The sequence below is a fragment of the Garra rufa genome, chromosome 3, assembly GCF_049309525.1.
Source record: "Garra rufa chromosome 3, GarRuf1.0, whole genome shotgun sequence".
NCBI lineage: Eukaryota > Metazoa > Chordata > Actinopteri > Cypriniformes > Cyprinidae > Garra > Garra rufa.
This window is the reverse complement of record NC_133363.1, coordinates 50,425,719-50,451,472: the sequence shown is the minus strand read 5'-3', so window position 1 is coordinate 50,451,472 and position 25,754 is coordinate 50,425,719. Positions and strand designations below refer to the sequence as shown.

At 37.1% G+C, this 25,754-nt stretch overlaps 1 protein-coding gene across 1 annotated transcript in view; it reads left to right on the top strand.

Annotated features, from left to right (window-relative positions):
• LOC141332155 (dynein axonemal heavy chain 2-like) overlaps window positions 1-25,754 on the top strand; it is a 326,684-nt gene that overhangs the window by 65,115 nt on the left and 235,815 nt on the right. The window contains exons 27-29 of the mRNA XM_073837257.1: window positions 4,177-4,259; window positions 20,843-21,023; window positions 21,492-21,630. Of these exons, the coding sequence (XP_073693358.1) occupies window positions 4,177-4,259; window positions 20,843-21,023; window positions 21,492-21,630 (403 nt within the window). The remainder of the gene's footprint in view (window positions 1-4,176; window positions 4,260-20,842; window positions 21,024-21,491; window positions 21,631-25,754) is intronic.

The following is a 25,754-nucleotide window of genomic DNA, read 5'->3' as shown; positions in this document are numbered from 1 at the left end:
CTCTCACAGTGCAAAAGCTCCTCAGAGGTTTAGTATGTTAAAGAGAAAAGGAAAGTCACTGTCAGGAGAATTATGGTCAGAGGTCAGGTTTGGAAGGTCAAAGATGATATCCTCAGAGTAACATCCGGTAGTCAGACCGAACCCAGCAGAGATTCACAGCAGAGAGCTCCAGTCTAAGAATCTGGCAGCAGTGCAGATGTGGTTTTTATTAGCCAAAGAGTTTGAATGTAAAGGCAGTGGTGTTCAGGAGTACAAAGCTATCAAACTGCTTTAGGGCTATACAGTCAGATTTTTATTAATTTTAATACTTAGGCCTGTTTCACACAATGCATTTGTGGTGCTGCAGGCATATGTTCTTTTGGGTTCCCATTTGGCATCCATATTACAGCTTTTAAGCATATGAGCAGCAATAAAACTATAAAGTACTTTTGCTGCATGTCATTACTGTATATGGAAGTCTGTTTCTGCCTCACAGTAAAAAAAATAAAAAGGTAACTATCCAATAAACTTTATAATAAGAAATATAATCACATTGTGAAGTCACAATTATGACAAGTATTTTTACAATTTTGAGTTTTAAAGTCACATTCACAAGAAATTAAGTAACAGTTAGCTTTTTTCACTATGTTTGAGTTTTTTTAATAAGTTACTGTTTTTATTTAGCAAGAATGCAATAAATTAAAACACTGTTACAAAGGTTTTAAAAAATAATAAATGCTTTTCTTTTGAAATTTCTATTCATAAAAGAATCCTGAAAAAGAATGCACATTAATAAATTAAATGTTAAAATATTCAAATTCAATATATTATAATATAATATATACAATATAAAAGTGGTTTTAATTTGTAATATTGCACAATATTTAACACGTTTTTAAATAAATGCAGTCTTGATGAGCATAAGAGACTTTAAAAAAAAAAAAAAAAAAGCTTATCAACTATTGAACTATAGTTTATCTATTCATTTCATACTCTGATGCAGAAACAGGCTTTTATAAAACTCATCAGAAAAAATGTTGAACGTACTGTAAACCTTTTTATTAAAGCTATAGTTTATAATATTGGCTTTTATGAAGCAACATAATACTGAGAGAAGTATAAGTCTCCCATTGCTTGAAAAACCCTGATGCAAATTCACAAAAAGCACTTTTTATTCAGTAAAGATTGACTGAATCCAGACACTTTAAACAGTTTAAAGCTGCGTTTTGTGTCCTGTGTAAACCATTTGGATATAAATGTCATTGCACCTCCTCATGTAAATTAGATTTCATGGCGATCAAGTTCGTAATAATTCTCAATGGCCCACTTTCGATGTCCATTATATTATTTGTATTATAATTTATGGCTGCTATTGGAGGAAATGCGCAGTGTAGTAAACCATCAGTCACTTTATTTTCTGAGCAGAGCTGTTACGCAGCAGAAATGCTTAAGAATACGTTCTGGTGCTGCAGACACAGGATGTGTGAAACAGGCCTACGAGTCGACTGGTTTATAGTCCTATTTTAGACTTGAAAAGGAAAATTTCCTGGACTGTGTTCAGTAATAGCTCAGTACAGTATGAGCGCCGTGCTGCTGGAGGCGTCTGTCCCCAGGCTGCAGGCGCAGGTCATGTGTGGCGGCCACAGGGGAAATGAGCCTTGCGCTTAATTTCCTTCAGCGCAGCCTTTACTGCCCCTGCAGAGGAGAGCTGCCCTGTCCAGCTGTCAGACTGTGGGAGGCTGCACTCCTCCCCTCTCCTACTTTCTTCCTCTCTTTCTTCTCGCTTTCGGCCCAGGGAGATTCCCAGACGTTCTGCTCTGCGCTCGCAGAGGTTACAACAACAACAGCTTTGGTTCGAGAGCGGCAATGGGAGAGCAAACCCTCATAACCCCCAAAGCACAGAGCGGTTCACCTAGAAGTCACTCGCAGAGAGAGAAAAAGAGAAAGACAGATAGAGTGTAAATGAGAAGCATCGTTGGCATAGTGCTTGCCTGGTGTTTTTGGAAAGACCCCGACTCTGACGTTTATTATTGGGGAACTTTGCAGGGGCCACGATTAATGGTATTTTCCTGTCACTAGTCGTCAAATGTCCTTACAATATAGATGGCTATCTTTTTAGCTCTAAAGGTGCGGTCACATGTAATTTCCGGCCAAATTTTGTGAGCAAAAATGATTCATTGTCTATTGACACCATGTGTTCCACCACACATCATGTTCTCACGCAGTGAAAAATACATTGTGGAGCAAAGAGGACACTGACAGCGTGCCAACAGACAAGACAGAGCAAGTTACTTTTGGTATGAAACAAAGTCTCAGCTTTCAAATTTTGTAAAAAGTTCAAATAATTAATACAGTTTTTTGGCTCTTTAATGTTTCACGATAGATTGTTATAGTGTCTCAGTTCAAGTGGCACATGAACCATTAATCTCTTAATCTTTACTAAATAGAACATGAAATAAACATGAATGAACATCAGAAGGTATTTTGTTTCAACCGTTGGAAGATATCAGTACATACAATTTTCCAAGTTCAAGTTCACTGATGTTAATCTACTCCTGTCTGGTTTGTTTGTTGGACAAAATGGAAAATTTGGCATTATTATTGGTCAGATCACTTGTCAATCAAACTTACTGCAAGGGGGCAATTGTAAATAGTATAGCCATTTATGATTCACAGCTCATACGGAATTTACTTTCAAACAGCTTTATGTTGATCAACATGGACTTGAACTTCAACCAGTTGCAAAATCTGCATGGCAAAATCATTCTCTGATCATATGGATTTCTTGAAGTGGATTTTGTCCACTAAAATTCGCAGAATGTTAATATGACTTTAATACAACAAAATCCCACCTAGATTGGCAGCTCAATTTTTGAGAAAAAAAGCTCAGCTTTTGAAAAACAATCAAAATAAGAAGCATCATACAAAATGCATGTTATTGTTTATTTAGTACTGACCTGAATAAGATATTTCACATAAAAGATGTTTACATATAGTCTACAAGAGAAAGTAATATCTGAATTTATCAAAATGACCCCGTTCAAAAGTTTACACACCCTTGATTCTTAATACTGTGTGTCATTACCTGAATGTTCCACAGCTGCGTTTTTTTGTTTAGTGATAGTTGTTTATGAGTCCCTGAACAGTTTAAACTGCCTGCTGTTCTTCTGAAAAATCCTTCAGGTCCCACAAATTCTTTGGTTTTCCAGCATTTTTGTGTATTTGAACTCTTTCCAACAATGACTGTATGATTTTGAGATCTACCTTTTTTTACACAGAGGACAACTGAGGGACTCATATGCAACTATTACAGAAGGTTCAAACACTCACTGATGCTTCAAAAAGAAAAAAACATGCATTAATAGCTGGGGTGAAAACTTGGGTGAACAGAATGGAAATGTGTACATTTTTCTTATTTTGCCTAAATATCATGTTTTTTTTTTATTTAGTATTGCCCTTAAAAGGCTACAAAAGATAGTTACATGTTTCCCAGAAGACAAAAAAGTTACGTTTACCCTGATCTTCACATTCAAAAAGTTCTATAAGGCTCCTAATGCAACAATTATTTTCTCTTGTGGACTATATGCAAACATCTTTTATGTGAAATACCTTATTCAGGTCAGTACTAAATAAACAATAACTTGCATTTTGTATGATTCCTCTTATTTTGGTAAAATAATTACCATTTTGCAGACTCTGAAAGTTTTAAAACATTTTACAAGACCTTTATGTCTCAGAAAAGTGTTTAGGTAGGCAGCTCACTGTTTTAAAATGCAGCTAGAGCTTAAATCTTTAAACGTACCTGTGATGCCCAAAATGCAGCAAGTGTTCAGGCGTGCCTGTAATGCCTAAAAATGTTGTTTAGGTAAGCAGCTCACTGGGATTTAAAAGACAGACGGTGTTTAAATGTTTGAATGCTGTCCAAAAATACTGTCTATGTAGGCTGCTTGCTAGGTTTTGAAATACATACAGTAAATGAGAAGTTTCATTGGCACATGTCTGGATTTTTAGAAAGACTCCATCTGTGATGTTTATTGTTGCAGGGGCCCCAAACAATGTTCTTTCCCTGGAACTAGCTGTCTAACAATGACTGCCCTTCCAGCTCTTATACAGTGTGGCGTTCAGTGCTGAGGTGGAATGTGTCTGGAAAGATTAGTGCTAACATTAAAAAGCCTAATGCTGACCTCTGATTTTCAGACACTGGAAGACATCACAAAGACATGGGAGGAAACGTCTCTGGACATCACACCCTACAAAGACAAAGGTCACCACAAACTGAGGTGAGAAGCTAGAGGCTCCAGAAGGTCAAACGTCAGAAGTTTGCAGACACTTGGGTGCTCAATAAGCAGAATCTTAAAAAGATTATAATGATGATTCAGCATCCTGAGGTGGCAGAGATTTGCTATCCACCTTATTTTTCAATGCAGAAGTAAGCTGTTTTCTGGTAATGTCTGAGACTTTTAGTTCATAAGCCACCGTAGGGAAATAACAAGAAGAATAACGAAGTGCAGTAAATGATAAAACTGTTTGAACTACAAACCATTGTGTTCATAATTAAGATAATACATTAAAATAATATGTTTTGAACAGCTAAAAACAGCTGGAAGCTAATGACACCAGAAGCAAGACACATAAAATTTACAAATGGCGGCCCACTCTTACGGGAAGAATCACGTAATTATCCAACTAACAAGAAAGTATTTTATTTGATTTTATTCACAATATATTTAAATTGCAGTGTAATTCCCTTCAGAAAAAGAAAGCACAAGAACATAAAGTTAGGCTGCGCAAGTCTTAAACACTTTGTTTTCCCTAGCAGCTTGCTTCAGCCTACAGCCTCCACCAGCAGATTTTCCATCTTAAATGGGGATTTGTCCTAATTGACTTTGCCTAATTGATATATTGGAATGGTTTTCCTGCGACATAATTGTACCATAACTTTCATACGTGTCCAGTCGAGGGGTAATTGCAGAATTTTTTTTTTTGTTTGTTTTTTTTTGTGGCAGACTCCCTGTCCACCTAGGGACTGTTACTGGCTTCATCCATGCTGTTACAGCACCGTAATGTGAATATATTAGTGCCAAAAAACAAGCCATAGCCTAAAAAACACCATTCCTCAACATGATGGAGTGCCCTGCTGCAGGGGAGAACCGCCACGCGTGAGGAGCCAGTAACTCCACATTATCATATTACTCTGTGTGGCACAGAGAAAGAATGAGCAAATGAGACAGAACACTGGCTGTGTTTTAAAACCTAGTGAGCCGCCTGCTGCCTACTGGACAGAAATTTGGGCATTACAAGCATATTTAAATGTTCTTATCGGATTTATTGCGCCTATGATGTGGAAAAATGCTGTTTAGATAAGCAGCTCACTAGGTTTTGAAAGACAGCCAGTGATCGAATGGACCTTTGATATCCCCAAATTCTGGCTAGGTGTGTAGCTCAGTTGGTTTTGAAACACATCCAGTGTTTAAATGTACCTTTGATGCCCAAAAATGCTGTCTAGGTGGGCAGTTCACTGGGGTGTGAATCACAGCCAATGGCCGGACGACAATGCTCTCTCAGAGTCCGGTTCAAATCCGTGTTTGACAGCAAGCCATGTTTTTATACACGGACTAAATGGCTTATCAATGCCAGGGCACCTTGAGCTCTGACACAAACATAATTACTATCAATCTCCTTAGAGAGCAGGACTCAGAATGGCTGCTTTAAGCCTTCTGGGCAAACAAGTCAAGGGTCCAATAGACGTAGAACGTAACAACAGACAAGAACGTAAACTGATTGTCTATGAATGAATAAATACTAGTGGGAAAACTCATTCTTGTGTTTAGATGAGCTCAAATGATGCTGTTGCTCTTTTGGGTTTGATTGAGACCGTTCGGGAGTTTCACAAAGTGTTTAGTGCTCACAATTATACAAACGAGCTATGAGCAGATAAGAATTTGAGAGCACGCTTTGTGCATATGGCAGCCGCACAAAAGCTCTAATCTAATAGAATCATTTGTACAAGCAGCCTCCTTCCCAAGGGCTGAAAGTTTTCTGGAAATGCCTACAGGCCTGTTCGTATTTAGCTGGAAGCAGTGTGTGTGCGTGTACCGGCGTGTTTATGTGCAAGTTGCGTGGATGTGTCGGAAACGGGTCAAAAGCGATGTTTGTGAAAGTCTTTGCCTGTTTGTCCGTTTTGATGTAAGAGCAATTCCGTAGTGTTGGTTTGTTTTTATACGTCTCTACGGAGACTTCTCATATAGATTTTTGCGTGCTTATGTAATATTGCGTCAATACTGTTTTGCGAGAGTTTGTCTCTGGAGACAATTTGGTCTATGATATTTCTTATGTGAATTCGCTCATATATGCTCACACACACTCACACATAAGCATTTATATATGAAGAGTTGAGATGCACAAGCCTCTAAACGCTGTTTGAAATGTTCTTCTAAAATGAGCATTTTTTATGTTCAGTTAATTCAGTTAATGACAATTAAAAGAACCTATTCATCACCATTAAAGTGAAATTCTTGCACCTACACACCTGATACTGGACAGAAATGATAAGGCAAAGTCCTCAAATTTATTTTATTATTATTATTATTTTTTTTTTATCAAATGTAAATTCATGTCCCAGTCACATTTTCATGGTTAAATAAACATTTCACATTTATTCCAAAAAAATAATTTAAGGCAGTAACAGTTTGAACAAATTTGTTTTTTGAGCTTATGTTCAGCTATTATTTTAAATAGTTATCTTTTAACTATTTTTGAATTTTTCAGAACATCAGTCATCAAAGCTTGGTTAATATTTGTCACAGACACTGAAATTTACTTTAAATTTCACCAAGCTTATTACTCACTGAAAACTCCCACAGATCATGTTTTCAGGCCATTAGTCTTATTTTGATGTAACAAAGTGATATATCTAAGTGTGTGGGTTGTTTACCTACTTTTCTCAATTAGTCTTCCCATTAGGGCCATCATTGTTCATTCAGACTGATTTGTGAATGCGGAATGAGCACAAACAAAAAAGGCGGGATTTATTGCATGAACCAATCAGAGCCAAACATAACCTGTCATATCACGATGGAGGCATTGCCTCCTCTCATGTGACTTCCCCCATTCATTCTCAATTTCCCCCCACCATTCATCTTTAGCGACATTCATCTTTAGCGACTCTTTCAGGTTGGAGGGCCTCCTTGCCATCACCCTGATCTTTAGCTCCCTCCACAGATTCTCAATTGGATTTAAGTCAGGACTCTGGTGGGGCCACTGCAAAACGTTAATGGTCTTGTCTGCTAACCATTTCTTCACCACTTTTCTGGAGAAGTGGTGTCGTCATTGGTCTGTGTCCGTGGAACCCAGCGGTGTGCAGTGTCCGTTGAACTGTCTGTCTTGAGATGTTGCCACCAGCAGAGCCCAGATTCATCAGGATGGCCTTGGTGGTGATCCTTGGATTCTTTTTTACCTCTCTCACTATCCTCCTAGCCAGCACAGGTGTCCATTTTGGCTTCCAACCACGTCCTCTGAGATTTTTTACAGTGCAGAAAGTCTTGTATTATTTAATAATACTTTGCACTGTAGCCACTGGAACTTCAAAACATTTAGATATGGTCTTATAGCCCTTTCCTGACTTGTGAGCAGCCACAATGCGCAGTCGCAGGTCCTCAGTGAGCTCCTTTGTCTTAGCCATGACTGTCCACAAACCAACAGCAGAGAGCTTCTGTTTTTCTGTTGATTAAAACAGCTGTTCCCAATGAATCAAGGCAGTTTGGATGCTTTAAAACAGCTTGGACTATTTGGAATGGTATAGAACTTTGGATTTTCTCATAGACTGTGACAGTTTGCAAAGGGTATGAATAATTTTGGAAATGCCTCTTTTTGTTCAAATGTAAATAAAAGCTGAGAAATATTTTTCCCACAATGATGCCTCTTGTACATGTCTTATTATCATTTAGGAGAAGCCTGTGTCATTTCAGGTCAAAAAAAACGTGCTGGTTGAATAAAAGTAACTTTAAGTCAGAATTTGCCAGAGGTATGAATAATTTTGGGCTTTTTTTTTAAGAAATTATTTAAATTAATACTTTAATTTAGCAAGGATGCTTTAAAGATGCATTTGTAATGTTACAAAATATTTATATTTCAGATAAATGCTGTTCTTTTAAACTTTCTATTCATCACAGAAACCTGAAAAAAATCTTCTCATATAATCTAAAGTAATAATGCTAAAAAAAAAATCAGCTTTGAAATCACAGGAATAAATTACATTTTAAAATATATTCAAATAGAAAACAGTTATTTTAAATAGTCAAAATATTTGAAAATTTTACTGTTTTTGCTGTACTTTGGATCATATAAATGCAGGCTTGGTAAGCAGAAGAGACTTCTTTTAAAAAAAAAAAACAGTAAAAGCTATGTTCTTGTTTTTAATAGATAACTAAATGTGTTTGTACTTAGCTACAGTTTTGGGGCAAAATTGTTCCTAAATGTTAACTAAATCTGACAAAACCTCTCTGTGGAGACATTCTCAATTGGAGAAACAGTGCATAAATAAGGCAAATACTAAAATAAATATGTTTATGAATTCAAAAAAGTTTCTTTTAGGGCTTTGAATTAGTCATTCATTTTTATCTGTGGTCTCCGGTAAGATATTGATTAGCCTGTCCTTCTGTCCTTCACAGCCTTTTTTAGTTAAGATCAAATTAAATACCTCATGCATTCCCATACTGTCTAAAAAAGTCTGTGTAGGAAGCAGCTCAGTTGAAAATGTGATCGTGTGTATGTTTAGTAATGCGCTAATACGCAGAGTCATAAAGACTGCAGCTCTCTGTGCTATAAGCTGTCACATGCGTCATGTCTCACACCCACCTGTGTTAGGGGGAGAGAGAGAGAGAGAGAGAATCACAGGGGGTGGTGTCTTACTGACAGGTAGGCACGGGGAGAAAAAAGCGAGAGAAGGGATATATAGAGAAAGAGAGGGAAGATTCATATTGCTTATTTCTAAAAGCTCAGATCCTGCAGAACAGAGAAAGGACGTGGTCTCTCCCTCACTCTCCACCCTTTTTAGCACACATACCTCCTGGTATTGTTTGTCCCCGTCAGCACTGCAACAAAAGGTGGACATATGCTTTATCTTTAGTTCTCCCTCTCTCACTTTTCTTTGATCACTCTATTTCTTCCTCTGTTTTTTTTATGTCGGTGGGGTGTATGCCATATCAACAAATACTGTGTGTTTAGTATTCAGCGGTGGGGTTGTATACAGGGGACAGAATCAATTCCAAATTACTCAGGCTCTCAATAACGGACAGCCCCGTCCGCAAGGAGAAAAGATGATTAATGATGATAGTATTCATGATAGAAGCTGAAGTGTTCGCACACACAGATGGAGCCGTGTGTGCGTTAATGGTCCTGCAGTGAAGAGGCTTTCTGTTTGCTGCCGTGTACTTATAATTGAGCGTTTCCACACATTTAGCAGGACGGAGTGCAAATCACCTGTAATTACCACCTACAGCCCCGCATTGTGCACACCGCACACACACCCATTGGATAAATACGGTGCATAGAAGCATCTCTTTGCCTGCCCTGCAGTTGCACAAGTGACAGTTCTGCAGAATATGCGGTAAAACCGTCCTGCACCGAAGGTTCGACTGACCATTGAGCAAATGACGCAGTACAAACCGTGTATGCAAACACTTTTAGCATATGTTAGTTTCTGTAATTAAATTAGACACATACACTTCCTTACCAGCACTGTATTTTATTTATGGCTTGCTACAGTGCACATTTTTGTCCTGACGCACATATGCTGCTGTTTGGATGCACACACACAGCTGCAGATGAACGTCCCAGCCCAGTTTTGCTGATGACTAGGTATTTTGAGAGGTCATGTCCTCTTCTATGTTTTTTTTTCTGTTAGTACGCTATATAATTTGGTTGGTGTGTGTGCGAATTTGTGTGATTTAGTAGTTATAGACTGTGGGATACCCACATAGACAGCATTTTTAGACATCAATAGCTTCAAATTGAACATCGGTGTATGTTGAAGAAACAGCCTAGGTGGCACTTTACTTGCTAAGCAGAGCATAGACATAGAAGCAAAGCTTCACATTCTAACTCGCACACGGTCGCTTTCTTGAAATGATCAGCATTCATTGCTTTATAATGGCTTTAAGGCTTTAAGCGTGACTCATTGGGCCAGGGTAGTACAACACTGCCACCTAGTGCGTGTGCATATGTGTGTGTGTTTATATGTGCTTATGTGTATGATGTGTGCACGTGTGTGCGAGATAGAGGAAGCAGGAATGCCCTGACCATCTGCTGCACATTAGAAAGAGACCCTCAGCCCAATTCAATTAACATCCTCAAGCCCCCTGATTGGGCTCAGAGAGAAAGAGAGAGATGGGAAGAGAGATAAAGGCCATTGCAGGAGTTACTACCCTGCAGTAAATATGACTTTCAGCATTCTCTGATGAACTCTCCGCATGACAGCGGGGCGAATGGAAAAGTCATTGATCAAACACACACACATGCACACACGTACACACACACACACACACACACACACACACACAGAGTAGACTCATTCAAAGAGGTTACGGAATTGTATTTGCTATGAAACAGAGGGAGGGATGAAGAAATCTATGATCTATGGAGATGTTTGAAATTTTGTTTTTAAAAAAAAGGCATTTAATAATGGAGATACAGAAGGAGTGTTTAGTTGGTGATTCTTTTCAAATGTGAACCCGGACCACAAACTAGTCTTAAGTAGCATGGGTATGTTTGTAGCATTGTATGGGTCAAAATTATGGATTTTTCTTTTATGCCAAAAATAATTAGGATATTAAGTAAAGATGATGTTCCCTGAAGATATTTTGTCAGTTTACTACAGTAAATATATAAAAACTTAATTTTTCAATAGAAATATGCATTACTAAGAACTTAATTTGAACAAATTTAAAGGTGGTTTTTCTCAATATTTTGACTTTTGTGCACCTTCAGATTCCAGATTTTCAAATAGTTATATCCTACACTCAAAAAAATAAGTCATTGGATGAACTCAATTTAATTGAGGGCAGGATTTCCATCCAATAAATATGTGTGACCCCAACTCATAAAAAACAAATTCCTGCAATAAAATGTAATTGAGTTGGGCCAACTCAATTTGATCAAATATAGTTTCAATGAAATTGATACGTTTATGAAGTAATTATTTTATGCTTGTTGAACTCAATCTAAAACATTTAACTGGAAAACAAATAACTAGGCAGAAATTCTTCTACACTCAAGAAATGATATATTGGATTTACTTAACTTTAGGCATTAACCAACTTATTAGGCATTAGCCATAAGATGGCTTTGTTACATCCATGGCATGCCCAAAGTAGTTGTTTATTTTATTATTAAAACAACTTTAACTTATGTTATCAGGTCCTCAACCCATGCATGCTCTATGCATTCACCACAATGGTAACCCCTGGAAACTGTTTTAAATACAAACATAAAAGAACATTAAACATTAACAAGTCTCCCAATTTTATCATTTTATTAAAAAAATGCATAAAATAAAATTTTATTTCAACATTTACTCTCCTTATCCAGCCGTGTGCAAAGCATGATGGGAAGGGGAAATCCACTTCCTAGTTACACAAGTAAAATAATTTATGTACTCTCAACTCTGCTTAATTGAAATACGTTCTTTCAAAATGAAAATATTGAGTTGAACCAAAACGAAACTGTTTCAAATCAGTTTAACACAATGCAATTGTTTAAATGGGAAACCTAACACAATGGTGTTAAATGAAAAAGATTTTTTTTTAATTAACTGTACAGTGTGGTAGAATCATTTTTTTGAGTGTAACAAACCATGCATCAATGGAAAGCTTATTTATTCAGCATCTCAGTTTCAGATTGACCCTTATGACTGGTTTTGTAGTCCAGGGTCACATTTATCCTCCTTGCCTCCTTGCTAAATCTGACAGGATGTTTACAGGATGTGCCCTATTTCATTTTGGTCATTTTGTTTTATAAATAACATTTGAGTCCTTTTTAAAACAATTACGGATTTCAGTGGTTGGTCTTTTGTTTTGTTTTATTTGGAAACTTTGGATAAGTCTGTAGTATTTATAATTGAAGTATTTATAATTACAAACAATTTACGTTCATAGCAGGGTCAGAAATGAACCATGGCTTGCTTATAGGATTACTCCACTTTTAGAATAAAAATTTCCTGATCATTTACTCACTCCCTGAGTTATGTTATCCAAGATAGATATGTCTTTCTTTCTTCAGTCGCAAAGAAATTAAGTTTTTTGAATAAAACATTCCAAGATTTTTCTCTATATAGTGGACTTCAATGGTGCTCAACAGATTGAAGGTTAAAAATGCAACTTCAAGGGGCTCTAAATGATCGCAGCCATCTAGCAAAACGATCTGTCATTTTCTTAAAAAAAAAAAAAAAGATATGTAATCACTTTTTAACCACAAATGCTTGTTTTCTCTAGCTCAAGCGATCCGTATGTGTACTCTATGCACTCCGACAGTTAAGGTATGTTAAAAAAAATCGCATTTTCTACTTTAACTTCAAAATCATTCTACATCACTGTTTTACCTTTTTTTGTAAAGGGTATTTGACCTTCCTTGCACGTTCACTTTGTAAACACTGGGTCAGTACTTCTGCAGAATTCTAGGCCGATTTTTAAGTTGGAGGAGAAAATGAGATGGGAGTTTTTCGACATAACCTAACTGTATTGAACCAGAGTGCTCAGACAATGTTGGGGTAACGCATTACAAGTATTCAGTAACGCATTACAAGTATTACTTTTTCATTTACAAGAAACTTTTTGCTGCTGACCTTTGTTGATCTAATTCAACCATACTAATAAGCAAAACTTACTTTAGATTAACTTACATTTGTGCTTCATTTTCCTCATTGCTGAAAATTGTTGAACCTCCTTCTCCTATAGTTCTACTGTACAGAAGTGAATTTACTTTTCCTTCAGCCTCAGGCTTATTTATTTCACTTTTTGGTGTGAAAGGGCTTTTACATTTTCTGAAAATCAAACTTATTATATTAAACACAAACAAGCAAGCCCTGCCCAGAAGAACTACAAGTAACTAATGTAAATAGTTAATTTTTTAGGGAGTAACGCAACATTGTAATGCTTTATTTTTAAAAGCAACTTTCCCCAACACTGTGCACAGTGTATGTACGCACATTGCAGAGCTAGACAAGACAAGCATTAGTTGTTAAAATAAACAATTGTTTCGCTAGATAAAACCCTTATTCCTCGGCTGGGATCGTGTAGAGCCATTTGAAGCTGCATTAAACTGCATTTTTAAACTTAATTCTGTTGAGCACCATATAAGTCCGCTATATGGAGAATATGTATTCATTAAAAAAGAAAGACATGAACATCTTGGATAAATTATCAATACATTTTTATTTTGGAACTAGAGTAATCCTTTAAAGTGACAAAAATGTCATAGATATGCAAATGTAAATAGCATAGTGAATTTTCCATTTTTGTCTGTTATGTATTATATGATATTTTCATATTTTGTTGTAATGGTGATTTAGTGTCTCTGCAAACACTGTCAAATATCTGCTTTTACTGTCTCAAAGGCAACTACTGGTAAAAGTGCAGCTAAAATTAAGTTGGTTTCAATGGGGAAAAAAAGCTTTAAAAACACTTGATATAAAGAGAACTATCTTAACAGCTCTAAAAGAGTGATTACTTTAAGATCCACTATGATGGTAGACAACAGAAAGCAGAGCCATAGAATTCTAGAAGGACCAGTCTAAATGATGTCAAATGCATTTTGTGCATTATTTGTAGCTATTTTGTACTGTATGGTGATGTCGATTATAAAGATAACAGCCATAATTGTCTAGAGAATTTACTGCAGTTGATTCAGTTCAAGTAACTGTCATAAATGGACGACATACCTGTTTTTTATGTGGTTAGAAACAAAATGCCATTATAAAAGTGAAAATCAATTTCAGGTGGCAAATATTGCTGCTTAAAAAGCAATGACACAGTCCCTTGTTTTGATAGCTAGCTGTATGTGCGTATGTGATAATGCTGTGGCAGTAGTAATGTAGTCAGGGATTTTCAGTTCCCTCTTTCACCTGCTGCTCGTCTGCGAACAGCCTGCAGTGAAGACACACAGTTAGATGATGTGATGAGAGTGATGAATATGACAGATCAAGAGCTGCTGTGCTGTGTGTTTATATATGAGAGAGACCGAGAGAATGAATCCTCTCATCACTGCACCTTTCCCTCTGCTAATGTTCATATGTGTGTGAGGCAGAGTCAGAGAGAAAGAAAGAGTTGAGAGCACAGGAGATTGAGCAGGTCTCCGGTGATTGGTCTGAATCAGAGGCCTGCGGCAGGCGGGTGGAATGTGTGATCACTTATAGCAGAGGTGATAATTTACAGCCTTTCTGAGTGTGTGAGAGAGACGCCACCTCTCATAGCAGCCGTACCGTATGCTTCCATCCACAATATCTTTGTTTTGTTTGGTTTTCGTGATGACAGATGTCTGTTTAATAACAATATGATAGCAACAGACTATTATAGACAAAACACCAGTATGCTGTATAAAAGAAAAAAAATTGAGTAAATAAGTCTGAAAGGAAACATATACTAATGTTTACACTGTTTCTCAAAAGTTTGGGGTTGGTAAGAGATCAGAAAACATTCTAATATGCTGATTTGGTGCTCAAAAAACATTTCCAATTATCAGTGAAGAAAGAGAAACCATGATAGATTTTTTCAGGATTCTTTGAAGAAATATAAAGTTCAAAGTATCAGCATTTATTCGAAATATTAAATTCTTTACTGTCAGTTTTGATCAATTTAATGTCTTTGCTGAATAAAACTATTAACTTATTAAAGGAAAAAAAAAAACAAGAGTGTTGAACCACAACGAACAATGGTAAATTTAGTCACGTTTTATACATTAATTAGTAATGTTGGGATTTAATTTATGTAATATTTCTGGAGTTATATGCACCCTGATAATCCACTTATACTGTAATAGCTTAAAGCGCATATTAACTGTCTGGGTTTGGGGATTTAAAACAGGTTCCCTGCCATTCATCTTTGAATATATCCTGTTATATTCTGATATATGTTTTTAATGCTTTCTTTGATGATCATAATCCAAAACCTTGTCAGCTTGTCAGCAGAGGAGCTCTTCATGGGTCACTTATTCATATACTATAACATGCTGAAATGCAGAGCGTACAAACATGATTTCTTCTTTCTTAACCATCATCACTCGCGTTTATTGTGCTATATTTTTATGGTGGCTTCGGGGCAAAACACCAAGTGCTCATAAGTGCACTTAAACTTGATTAAAGCTGTGTTATGATTCAAAGGGTTCTTATGTTGTGTTCTCTACACACTGAGCTGGGGATATATTATATTATGTTAATATAAAAATATATTATATTATAATTATAGTATATTATATTATGCTAATATATTACTGTATATATTATATTATGAAACAGTTAAATATCTACTGTATTTCAAATAAATGCCGTTCTTTTGAACTTTCTGTTCATCAAAACAATCCTTAAAAATGCTACAGCTGTTTTCAACATCAATAATCAGAAATGTTTCAGCATATTAAAAAGATTTCTGAAGGATCATGTGACACTAAAGACTGGAGTAATGGCTGATGAATATTCAGCTTTACCATCACAGGAATTCAATTAAATTTTAAATAGTAAAATAGAAAACATTTATTTTAATATAATTCCACAATATTTACTGTATGTTTAATTAAATAAATAGTCATTTGCAAACATTTGTAATGACCCCTAACTAGTGTAATTTAAATATTAAAAACATTTAATCTAATTTAAATTAGACCAAAAGTTTTCAACCCGATCTCATGATGAAAACATACCTGTGGGAACTTTTTCGCAAGACGCAAAATACGTACCTATAAGTACATATCACTTCAGTTTTCAACAGAGCCGGTAAAACAGCAAGCACTTGTAATTTTGATACACAGTTATGATTACAGCTCTATACAGGTGTTTCGTTTTCCCGATGTAATAAGCTTGCTCGGTAGCTCAGTCAACACGGAATTGAACTTAGGATGTGTAATCCTTGGGTACAAATGAAAGAGCTGAAAGATGAGACATCGAAAAACAAGCTAAAAAGGCATGCTTGTGATTGCATTTTTATGTCACATTTGCTTTTGTTCATACTATTGGGTAGGTTTAGGTATAATGCAGATGGTACGTTATTTTAAAACGCCACAGAGCATTAGAGTTATAGCACCACTCAACGGACATTTCAAGTCAGAACTGCGGTGTTACGTATAAAAAAAAAGTCAGATAAAATGCACCATATGTGTCGAACATGATATATAATCAAACACTGTTTTAGTGCCACTCAGTGGACGTACGTATTAAGCATCTTGTGAAAACATTCCCACAGGTACGTTTTTGTCGAGATCAAGTTGAAACTTTTACAGAGAGTTTAAACTCCACTGTGTGTGAGAGAATGTGTGCTCTGACCTGTTGATCTGTTGAAAAATGTCCATGATATGCAATTGTGAATTCAACTAATATCAGCCATTACAGACAAAGTGGCTCACCTCAACCATAAATGCTCTCGGACTTCACTTGTGTGTGCGTGTGCGTGTGTGTGTGTGTGTGTGTGTGTAAAGTGTTTTTCCTCCGGCGCTGGTTCAGTGATGTGTGTCGAATGCTATATGTGTCTGTCATGTTGCCTGGACTCGAAAACAGACAGATTATTCCTCTGAGTGTGTGGCGGTAGGTGCCGCAGGCGAGAGATTGTGCCTCGTTTCATGCTGTCGCTCTGGAGGTCAGGTGGCCCACGACTGTCACTCACCTCCTCTTATTCTCTCCTCCTCTCTGGAACTCTCTTCTCCTTTGCTTCACTCCTGCCTTTCTTCTTTCTCTCTTTCCTCAGTAATGCACTACAAATAAAACTCGCTCTTTCCCATCAGCCCTGTGCTCCCTCTCAGCCTTTTTCCTCCCTCTAAGAGAAAGAAAGATTGTGAAGATGGTTTTCTAAAGTATTTACACTCAATCTTTTCTCTTTTTTTCTATCTTATCCCACCCTTGTGTCCTTCACAAACTAACATTGCTGTCCTGGATGTGCAAAGTGTGTGTGTGCATTGCTTCTCCGTGGCTTGTATGCACACACTCTGCATGCAGGGGCATCGGTTAGAGCTCGGGGAGATGGAGAGGCAGAGACAAACAGAGATGAATGACACACACATACACACCTGCGGCTTCAATCTGAGAAATCAAGAGATGTGTGACATGTTTTGTGCCTGTGAGAGTGCAAAACACACTGTGTGTCTTTCCTGTGGATTTGAGTGCTTGTGTTGATGTATTTGAGTGTGTCTGAGTGTGAGTTTTTGCGTGTGCATGCGGACATCAGGTGCCGGCAGTCACCGTTCATCCCCGCAGTGAGGCTATAGCTCCACTGTTGGCATGGAGACGGCTGCGGCAGCGCGTGAGGCTGCTGCCATGGCAACGCAGTATGCCAAGGAGGGGGGTCGAGAGCCACTGCTGTTCACTTTGTCCTCTCTTTTGTTTGCTTCATACATCTAGCTGTGTGTGCGCCAGATAGAAAGGGATGTGTGATGTTTGTCGAAATTATTAACAGGCTGAACCTTGAGCTCTTTATATTACCTTCCTTTATTTCACTTGTATTGTGACTGTGCCTTTTATAAATGTGCTTTGGGTCCGTGTTCAGGTGTGGCTGTACCTATGAGGGTCCATTTTTTTGAAAATGTCTTTACAAATATAGTAAATCCTTTCAAAAACAGACATTTGAAGCAGTGCTCATTGTTTAAAATGCTTGTGTCATGTTTAGCTAGACTAATAATGGCAACAGGTTGTGTTAGGGTTAGATTTTGGGGGTAAGGTTTAGTAAATATTATTATCTTAGTATGATGTATTAACACCATAGCATCTATGACAGTATGTAGTGCCTTGCGAAAGTCATTTATGTTGCTGCCTAATGTTAAACTGCTTTAAATTCCTTTTTTTCCCACATCAGTCTACACATCTTTGCAAATTTATTACAAATAAAATACCTAAATCATTTCATTGCATAAGTATTCATACTCTTATCTGGGACAATTGAAATTTACTTCAGGAGCATTCATATTGCTTGTGGATGTTACTACACTTCTCACACACATCTTAACAAAAGGTCTCACAGCTGAAAATGCATATCAAAGTAAAAACCAAGCCCTTAGGTCAAAAACTGCCTGTAGAGCTCAGAAACAGGATTGCATCAAGCCACACATCTGGGGAGGAGTTCGGAAAATATTCTGCTGCATTGAAGGTTCACAGAAGTATGTAGTCTCCGTTATCATTAATGGAAGAAGTTTAAAACAACCAGGACTCTTCACAGAGCTGGCCTCCTGGCCAAACTGAGCAATTGATAGAGAAGGGCTTTGGTTAGAGTGGATAATGAGAAACCTACAGAAGGACAAACTGCAACACTCCACCAATCTGGGCTTTATAGTGATGTAGCAAGGCTCAATCCTTTGCTCAGCGAAGACACATGAAAACTTGCAAAATTTGCACCTAAAGGACCCACAGACTGTGAGAAACAAGATTCTGTGGTCAGATGAACCTAAATTCCAAGCATCATGTTTGAAGTAAACCAGGCACTGCTTATCACCTGCAGAGTACCATCTCAAAAGTAAAGTGTGGTAAAAGCAGCATCATGCTGTGGGGCTGTTTTTCAGCGGCAGGGACTGAAGAACTCGTTAGAGTAAAAGAAATGCTCAGTGTACCAAAATATTGAGATAATCTAAAGAAAACCCAGTCCAGAGCATTCAGCAACTTATACTAGGCAGAAGGTTCACCTTCCAACAAGACAATAACCCTAAAAACAAAGCAAGAGTGGCTTATAGACAACTCTGTGAATGTCCTTGAGTGGCCCAGCCAGAGCCTGGCCTTGAACCCAATCAAAGAAACTGAAAATGTGCATCTGCCCCCATCCAAGCTGACACAGCTTGAGAGGTGAAGAGGTGAGGAAAAGAATGGTAGGTAATTGCCAAATGCTTATGTGCAAAGCTTGTCGCATCATAAAACCTGCAAAAGGTGCTTCAGCTAAGTACTGAGGTTGGGGTATAAATACTTCTGCAATGTACTTTTTTAATACTAATTAAAAATACTAAATACTAATTTAATATTAATTTATGAAGTTGTGACAATTCAGTTTTTGCTTTGTCATTATGGTGTATGGAGTGTAGATTGATGTGGGGTAAAAAGTAATTTAAAGCAGTTTAACATAAGGCAGCAACATAAAATGTGAAAAAAGGGGTATAAATACTTTCGCAAAGGCACTCTTTACACACACAGTGAAGATCAAAATTATTTTGTGAGGGTTAGATTTTAGGGGTAAGATTTATTAAATATTATCTTAGTATGAAGTATGAAAACCAATGCATCTATGACAGTTTACAGTGCCTTGCGAAAGTATTCATACCCCCTTCATTTGTTTTTACATTTCGTTATGTTGCTGCCTTATGATAAACTGCTTTAAATTTCAAGGTTACTGCTTAGTCTTATCTGAAAGTATTCTAAAGAGTGGAAGGCTTTTTTCTGAGCATATTTTATAAATGAATTGTATTCTGAAGCACAATATTAAAAAACTTATATGAGATATTTTAAAAAGAAAGAGCTCTGATCAAAATGAGAGAACACTTACAAATACCTTCAAGTAATTGGTGTTAATCTGGCACCTGGTGCTAATTTCCTTAATTATATGACAAACCCTATTTAACTGGCAGCATTCCTCCAATTTTACTGTGATTGCAAGATGGCGGGCTGCTCTAAGGTGACTGAAACTCTGCGACAGGTGGTTGTCCAGATGAATGCCAAACGGATGACCCTTGTAGCCACTGCACAAGTTGGTCATTCCAAATCTGTGATTTCTTGAATATTGAAGAATTACAATGACACTAATTCATTCAATTCCCCCAAAAAGGTTGGTCGTCCACATTAAACAAGTGCACAAAAGGACAGGATAACGCAAAGACTCTCAATGGGGAATCGGTTCAGCACTGCAGCTGGAATTGCTTGCAAGTTCAGTGCCGAATATGTTGAAGATCTGTCTCGGCATGTTTAATAGAAGTCAGACTGAAAGCACACTCTGCAATGACCAAGTCTCTCATCAGCAAAAAGAATAAAAAGGCTAGGTTCACCTTTGCAGAGGAGCATGTTGTGTGGAGAGAGGAGAACTGGCCCAAAGTTCACTTTAGTGATGAGTGCAAGTTTAATTTATTTGGGTCTGATGAGAAACATTTTGTTCGACGTCAAACTGAGGAAAGACTGAACCCTAAGTGCGTAAAGAAGTCAGTGAAAGGTGGAGGAAGAAGTATCGGGGTTTGGGGGATGTTTTCTGCAGTAGGAGTTGGGCCTCTTAAACAGCAACATAGTGAGTGAATGCAAATATTTATCAGAACCTCCTTCAGCAACATGCAGTTCTGCCCCTGCAAGCATCTCCCAATCAGCCTGTGATTTTTATGCAAGACAGTGCTCCCTGTCACACTGCAAAATAGGTAAAGCAATGGGTAGAGCCCTAGAAAAAAAAAATACTACTCATTTCCATTACTTTTCATACTTCTGAAAATTCCCTCATAGCAGTTTTCTGTAAGTACCCTAGTTCTTGAATAAAATTTTGTGGGGGGAAAAAACAGTTTTAGCTTATTTTAAATCTTTTTAACCATTTTTGGCCCCCTTGGAAGTGTTGTGAGGCCCCCTAGTGGGTCCAGGCTCACTGGTTGAGAACCACCAGTCCATGAGATGTTTTTACAAATATTTTTTCTAAACTGTGTGCATGTTTGTGTGTGTACGCAGGGGAACAGATGATGTGTTCCAGGCTCTGGAGGATAACCAGGTGACACTCTCTGTAATGAAAGCATCTCGCTTCGTCAAAGCATTTGAAAAGGAAGTTGACCACTGGGAACGCAGTCTGTCTCTGGTGCTGGAAGTCATTGAAATGATCCTCACTGTACAAAGGCAGTGGATGTATCTAGAGGTATGCACACACACAGCACTTCCTACAGTTTTATACAGCACATTATTCATCCAAATTCTCTTTTATGCTTTAAAAAGTCTATGGTTATATTATCCAGGCATATGCTGTACACAACACCCTCCTGACCTTCCTCACACCTGGTTTATTCTTAATAAACACCAGTCACAATCCACTGTGTTAGATCACAGAGGGGTCCGCTCTCTACATGTGATGCACAAACTCACTGAAAGAGATTAGCATCTCACAGACACACACATAGCGAAGTTCAGAGTCACACATCTGTTCTCTCATAGCTGATGAGTAGAGTAAACAGTGGCTGTCAGCCTGGATTTCCTGTGTGTATGAGTGTTTGTAAACACACCTGTGATGGCTCCAACCAAGCACCAAACTGTTTTATCTTCCCTTCTGTGCTATTCTTCATTTTGTTCGTCCGCTACCACATTCTTTGTTTTTTTTCCCTTTGTTTAGAATATCTTTCTGGCAGATGACATACGTAAGCAGTTGGTTCGTGAGACAGCTGAATTTGATGACGTCAACTCCAGTTGGAAGATCATCATGGATCAACTAGACAAGGACAAAAATGCTCTCAGAGGAACACATCGTCCAGGTAATGAGAGGATGGTGCTGGAATTCACTGCCCTCAGTGATTGTAAAAAAGCCTTTACTGGAGCAAGTCAGTTCACTTGGCAGCAATCTTGGCAACACCCCTGGGCAGATGGATGAAAAGCGTCCAGGTCACATTTTAGAAAAAAAAAATCTGTTTTGCATAAAGAATCTAAGGCCTGTTAAGTATTAAGATTTTTTTGCATTGCAGAATTATTTTCATTAGATTTAAGCACATACAAAATTCATTCAGTATCCTATAGACTAACTATAGGATAATGCAGAGACTCTCAATGGGGAATCGGTTCAGCACTGCAGCTGGAATTGCTTGCCAGTTCAGTGCTGAACTGGTTAAGGATCTGCCTTGGCATGTTTAAGAGAAGTCAGACTGAAAGCACACTCTGCTGTGACCAAGTCTCTCGTCAGCAGAAAGAATTAAAAGGCCAAGCTCAACTTTGCTAAGAAGCATGTTGTGTAGAGAGAGGAAACTGGCCCAAAGTTCACTTTAGTGATGAGTGTGAGTGTAAAAAGGTTAATTTATTGGGTCTGTTGAGAAACATTTTGTTCGACGTCAAACTGAGGAAAGACTGAACCCTAAGTGCGTAAAAAGTCATTGAAAGGTAGAGGAGGAAGTATCAGGGTTTGGGGGGATGTTTTCAGAATTATTTTAGTTAGATTTAAGCACAAACATAATTCATTCAGTCTTCTCATTTTTTATTATTATTATTATTATTTTTTATTATTCTCCATGGGATTCCTAGACTTTTTTGTTAGCCGAACCCCTTTTATCTAAAATATTGTGCCCTCTGACACTGAGATGATATACACTACCCTCCAAAAGTTTGGAAACGCTCTAAAAAAATGGGGTTTTGGACAATATTAGCATGAATCCTTTTTAATTTGTGATAATTTATATTAAATTTATACATAAAAAAAAAAAAAAAGATTCATCAAATTATCCACCATTAGCAGCTATCACAGCTCTGCATAATCTGGGCATCCGAGCTGTCAGTTTATTCAAAGATTGACTTTATATATTACTCTAATCCTCTTGAAGGATTGCCCAAAGATGATTCACACTGGTTGGACACTTCTTACGGACATCACGGTCCAGTTCAGTGTTGCCAGACGTACGATAATTATCATATTTGTACCATAATTTTGACCTCTGTACGATGTACGATCAATAATACTTCAATGTACGATAATTTCGGAATTTTGTGACACCATGGTCGTTGTAATTATAGAGCTTCTATTCTCAAAGATGTAGTTGTGTGGATCCTACGTCTACCTTCATGATTGTGAGGAGACGTGAACGTGGTGTTACGCATCCAATCTTACGTCTTCTCAACCAATCATCGTGGAGAATGGCTCTCTCTCACGAGCACAAGTTAACGTTCCTGTCGCACTTAGGTCAGTTGTTTCAAAACTGAGTTTGTTAGTTTAACAATAAAGTATAGAAATTGAGTGCTGAAAAGGATAAATAGCTGTAACATCTAGATAAATAGCTGTATTTTGAACGTTTGACTCGGGTAAGATAATTAGTTTTTATCATTACAATAAGGTATAGAAAATGAGTGCTGAAAAGGAGAATAGCTGTAACATCTAGATAAATAGCCTATCTTTATTTTGAACGTTTGACTCAAATACGATAATTTTCTCCCAAATACGATAATTTTGAGCTTCTGGTACGATACTTGGACATTTCCAATCTGGCAACACTGGTCCAGTTCCTCCCACAGTAGCTCAGTTGGGTTGAGGTCGGGTGATTGGGGAGGCCATTCCATCAAAATGAAAATTATTATGGCTGGTTTTCAATAATAATGTCAAGTTACTTTAATTTATACTACAGGGCCGTTGAATGCTTGAATCTGATTGGTTGACGAACGTTCTAGAGGTGTGCATTATATTCAGGGAAACGCACGGCGAACGTAGTTCCAGGCAGCTTTAGACCGCGGTGCATGTCTATATCACTTCGCCATACGATTTCAGTTATTTCAAAGGTCCTTACAGCCCAAAACAGCAAAATAACTAAAACCCACAATGACACTGGCCAAACTAATAAATACAGTAAACATCAGGATAAAAACGACAGATTATTTCCATGTTTTTTTCCACAATATATTACGTTTTATTATGTACGGAAAGCACAAACTCTATTTCTCTCGCCCTCTCTCACTCACCTCACAGACGCACACACATAACGTTACAGTTTGCACTCGCGCTAATGTTGTTAGCGCTGCTCTGACGATTAACAACTTAAAAACGACATGACAGCTCTCACACGCGAGGTAACAACGGCGTGGTCTTGAAGAAAATGAACTTAAAGTTTAACTGTTAGTAGAGACGATGCTGCCAGTCACCCTTGAGAGACACAGACGTGAGAGGTAAAGTCATAGACTTAGTTTCTCTCCCTCACTCTTTCCGTCTGTCTGCTTGTCTTTCGGTCTGTCTAAACTTCATTATTAACGGCATTATTTTGCTATTAACAGCCCAAGCGTCGTTACTAGTTCTAAAATGACGTTTTGGAACTAGCAACGAAGCTGTTGAATGAGCTGCGTAAGAAATTAATCCTACTCACAATAGCGTTTTAAGGATAAAAACCGGACGAATGTCTTGAAATATATCACTTGATCGATGTCTTGAGGTGTGGTAACTGTAGTATAAGCGGAATAATTGACTTCGGGCCGTAGAATTCTACGAAAATAATGCACACCCGAGGTGTAACGGCCACTCCACTTCGCGTCGTGACCGCATCACCACCTCGGGTGTGCATTATTTTCTAAGAATTCTACGGCCCGTAGAATTATTCCTTACGTATTTGCATCAAAAAATGATTTATGCTGATATCATCCAAAACCACACTTTGCCAGGGGTGTTTCCAAACTTTTGGAGGGCAGTGTATTGATATATATATACTCTGCCTCTCTAAAGTTTGTGATCAGTAAGATTTTTAATGCTTTTTAAAGGAGACTTCTGCTTATCAAGGCTGTGTATATTTAATTAAAAATACAGAAAAAATATAATATTGTGAAATGTTAATGCAATTTAAAATAGTGGTTTATTTTTCTAACTTTAAAACAGGGTTCCCATGGGTCCTTGAAATCTTTGAAAGTTTTTGAATCTGATAAAAAAAATTCAAGGCCATGGAAAGTTTTGTAAAATAAACATACATAGATACAGGTCCTTGAAAGTGCTTGAATTTATTTTGTGCAAGAAGTTTTCTGGAATAAAATCCATATTATTCTCTCCGGTCTGCTAATGTGTTATTTCTAGGGCCGGGACTCGATTAAAAAAATTAATCTAATTAATTAGAGGCTTTGTAATTAATTAATCGAAATTAATCGCATTTTAATCGCATATAAATATTTGACCTGAGAACAGTGAGAAGTAAGTTTTTTCATATGGATTTTTAGTATACCATTGAATAATGACTGAATACATAAACTTAAGCAACAAAATATTGTTTATTTTTGTTCAACCAAGTCCAACAGACCAGTGCAATATTGCCATTAAGTGTAGCAATAGGATACAGTGTTTCCCCTAGGTTTCCATTCTTTTTTTCTCGGTACTTTACCCTACTTTGTGTAATAACGAAAACATTTATCTCAGTGAAAAAATAAACCCAAAACTCTCTATTTTAACATTTTGAACAATAGGGCTTTACAATCTTTTGCTATTTTTTTTTTTTTTTAAGAAATTCTTGTGTTTTAATTTTTCTCATAATCAAATGAAAGCATAAACATTTATTTATTTTTAATCAAACGAAAAAATAAACCTTTTTAATTTTTGGCAAACAAACAGAGGTTTGCTTTTAAAATCAATAAATAATAATAATTTAACATTTAAATAATAATCGTAGTATTTTTTTCTACAATTAAGTGGTTAATCTTGTTGTTATATTTATTTTTTATCATATATATTGTTTTTTGTCAATTATTTAAATAGGAATATTGTTCTGTTTCATGTTAAACCGTACTTTTATTTTGACAGGTTGCCGTGAAGTTTCTGTGTGTAAAGTATGATATGATGCTAGTTTTCTCAAATGAAACGGTAAATGTGACACTGACAGTAGCTTTGGAGATTGAGTCTATCTGTTCATGTGAGATGCAAATGCAAAAAATTAAC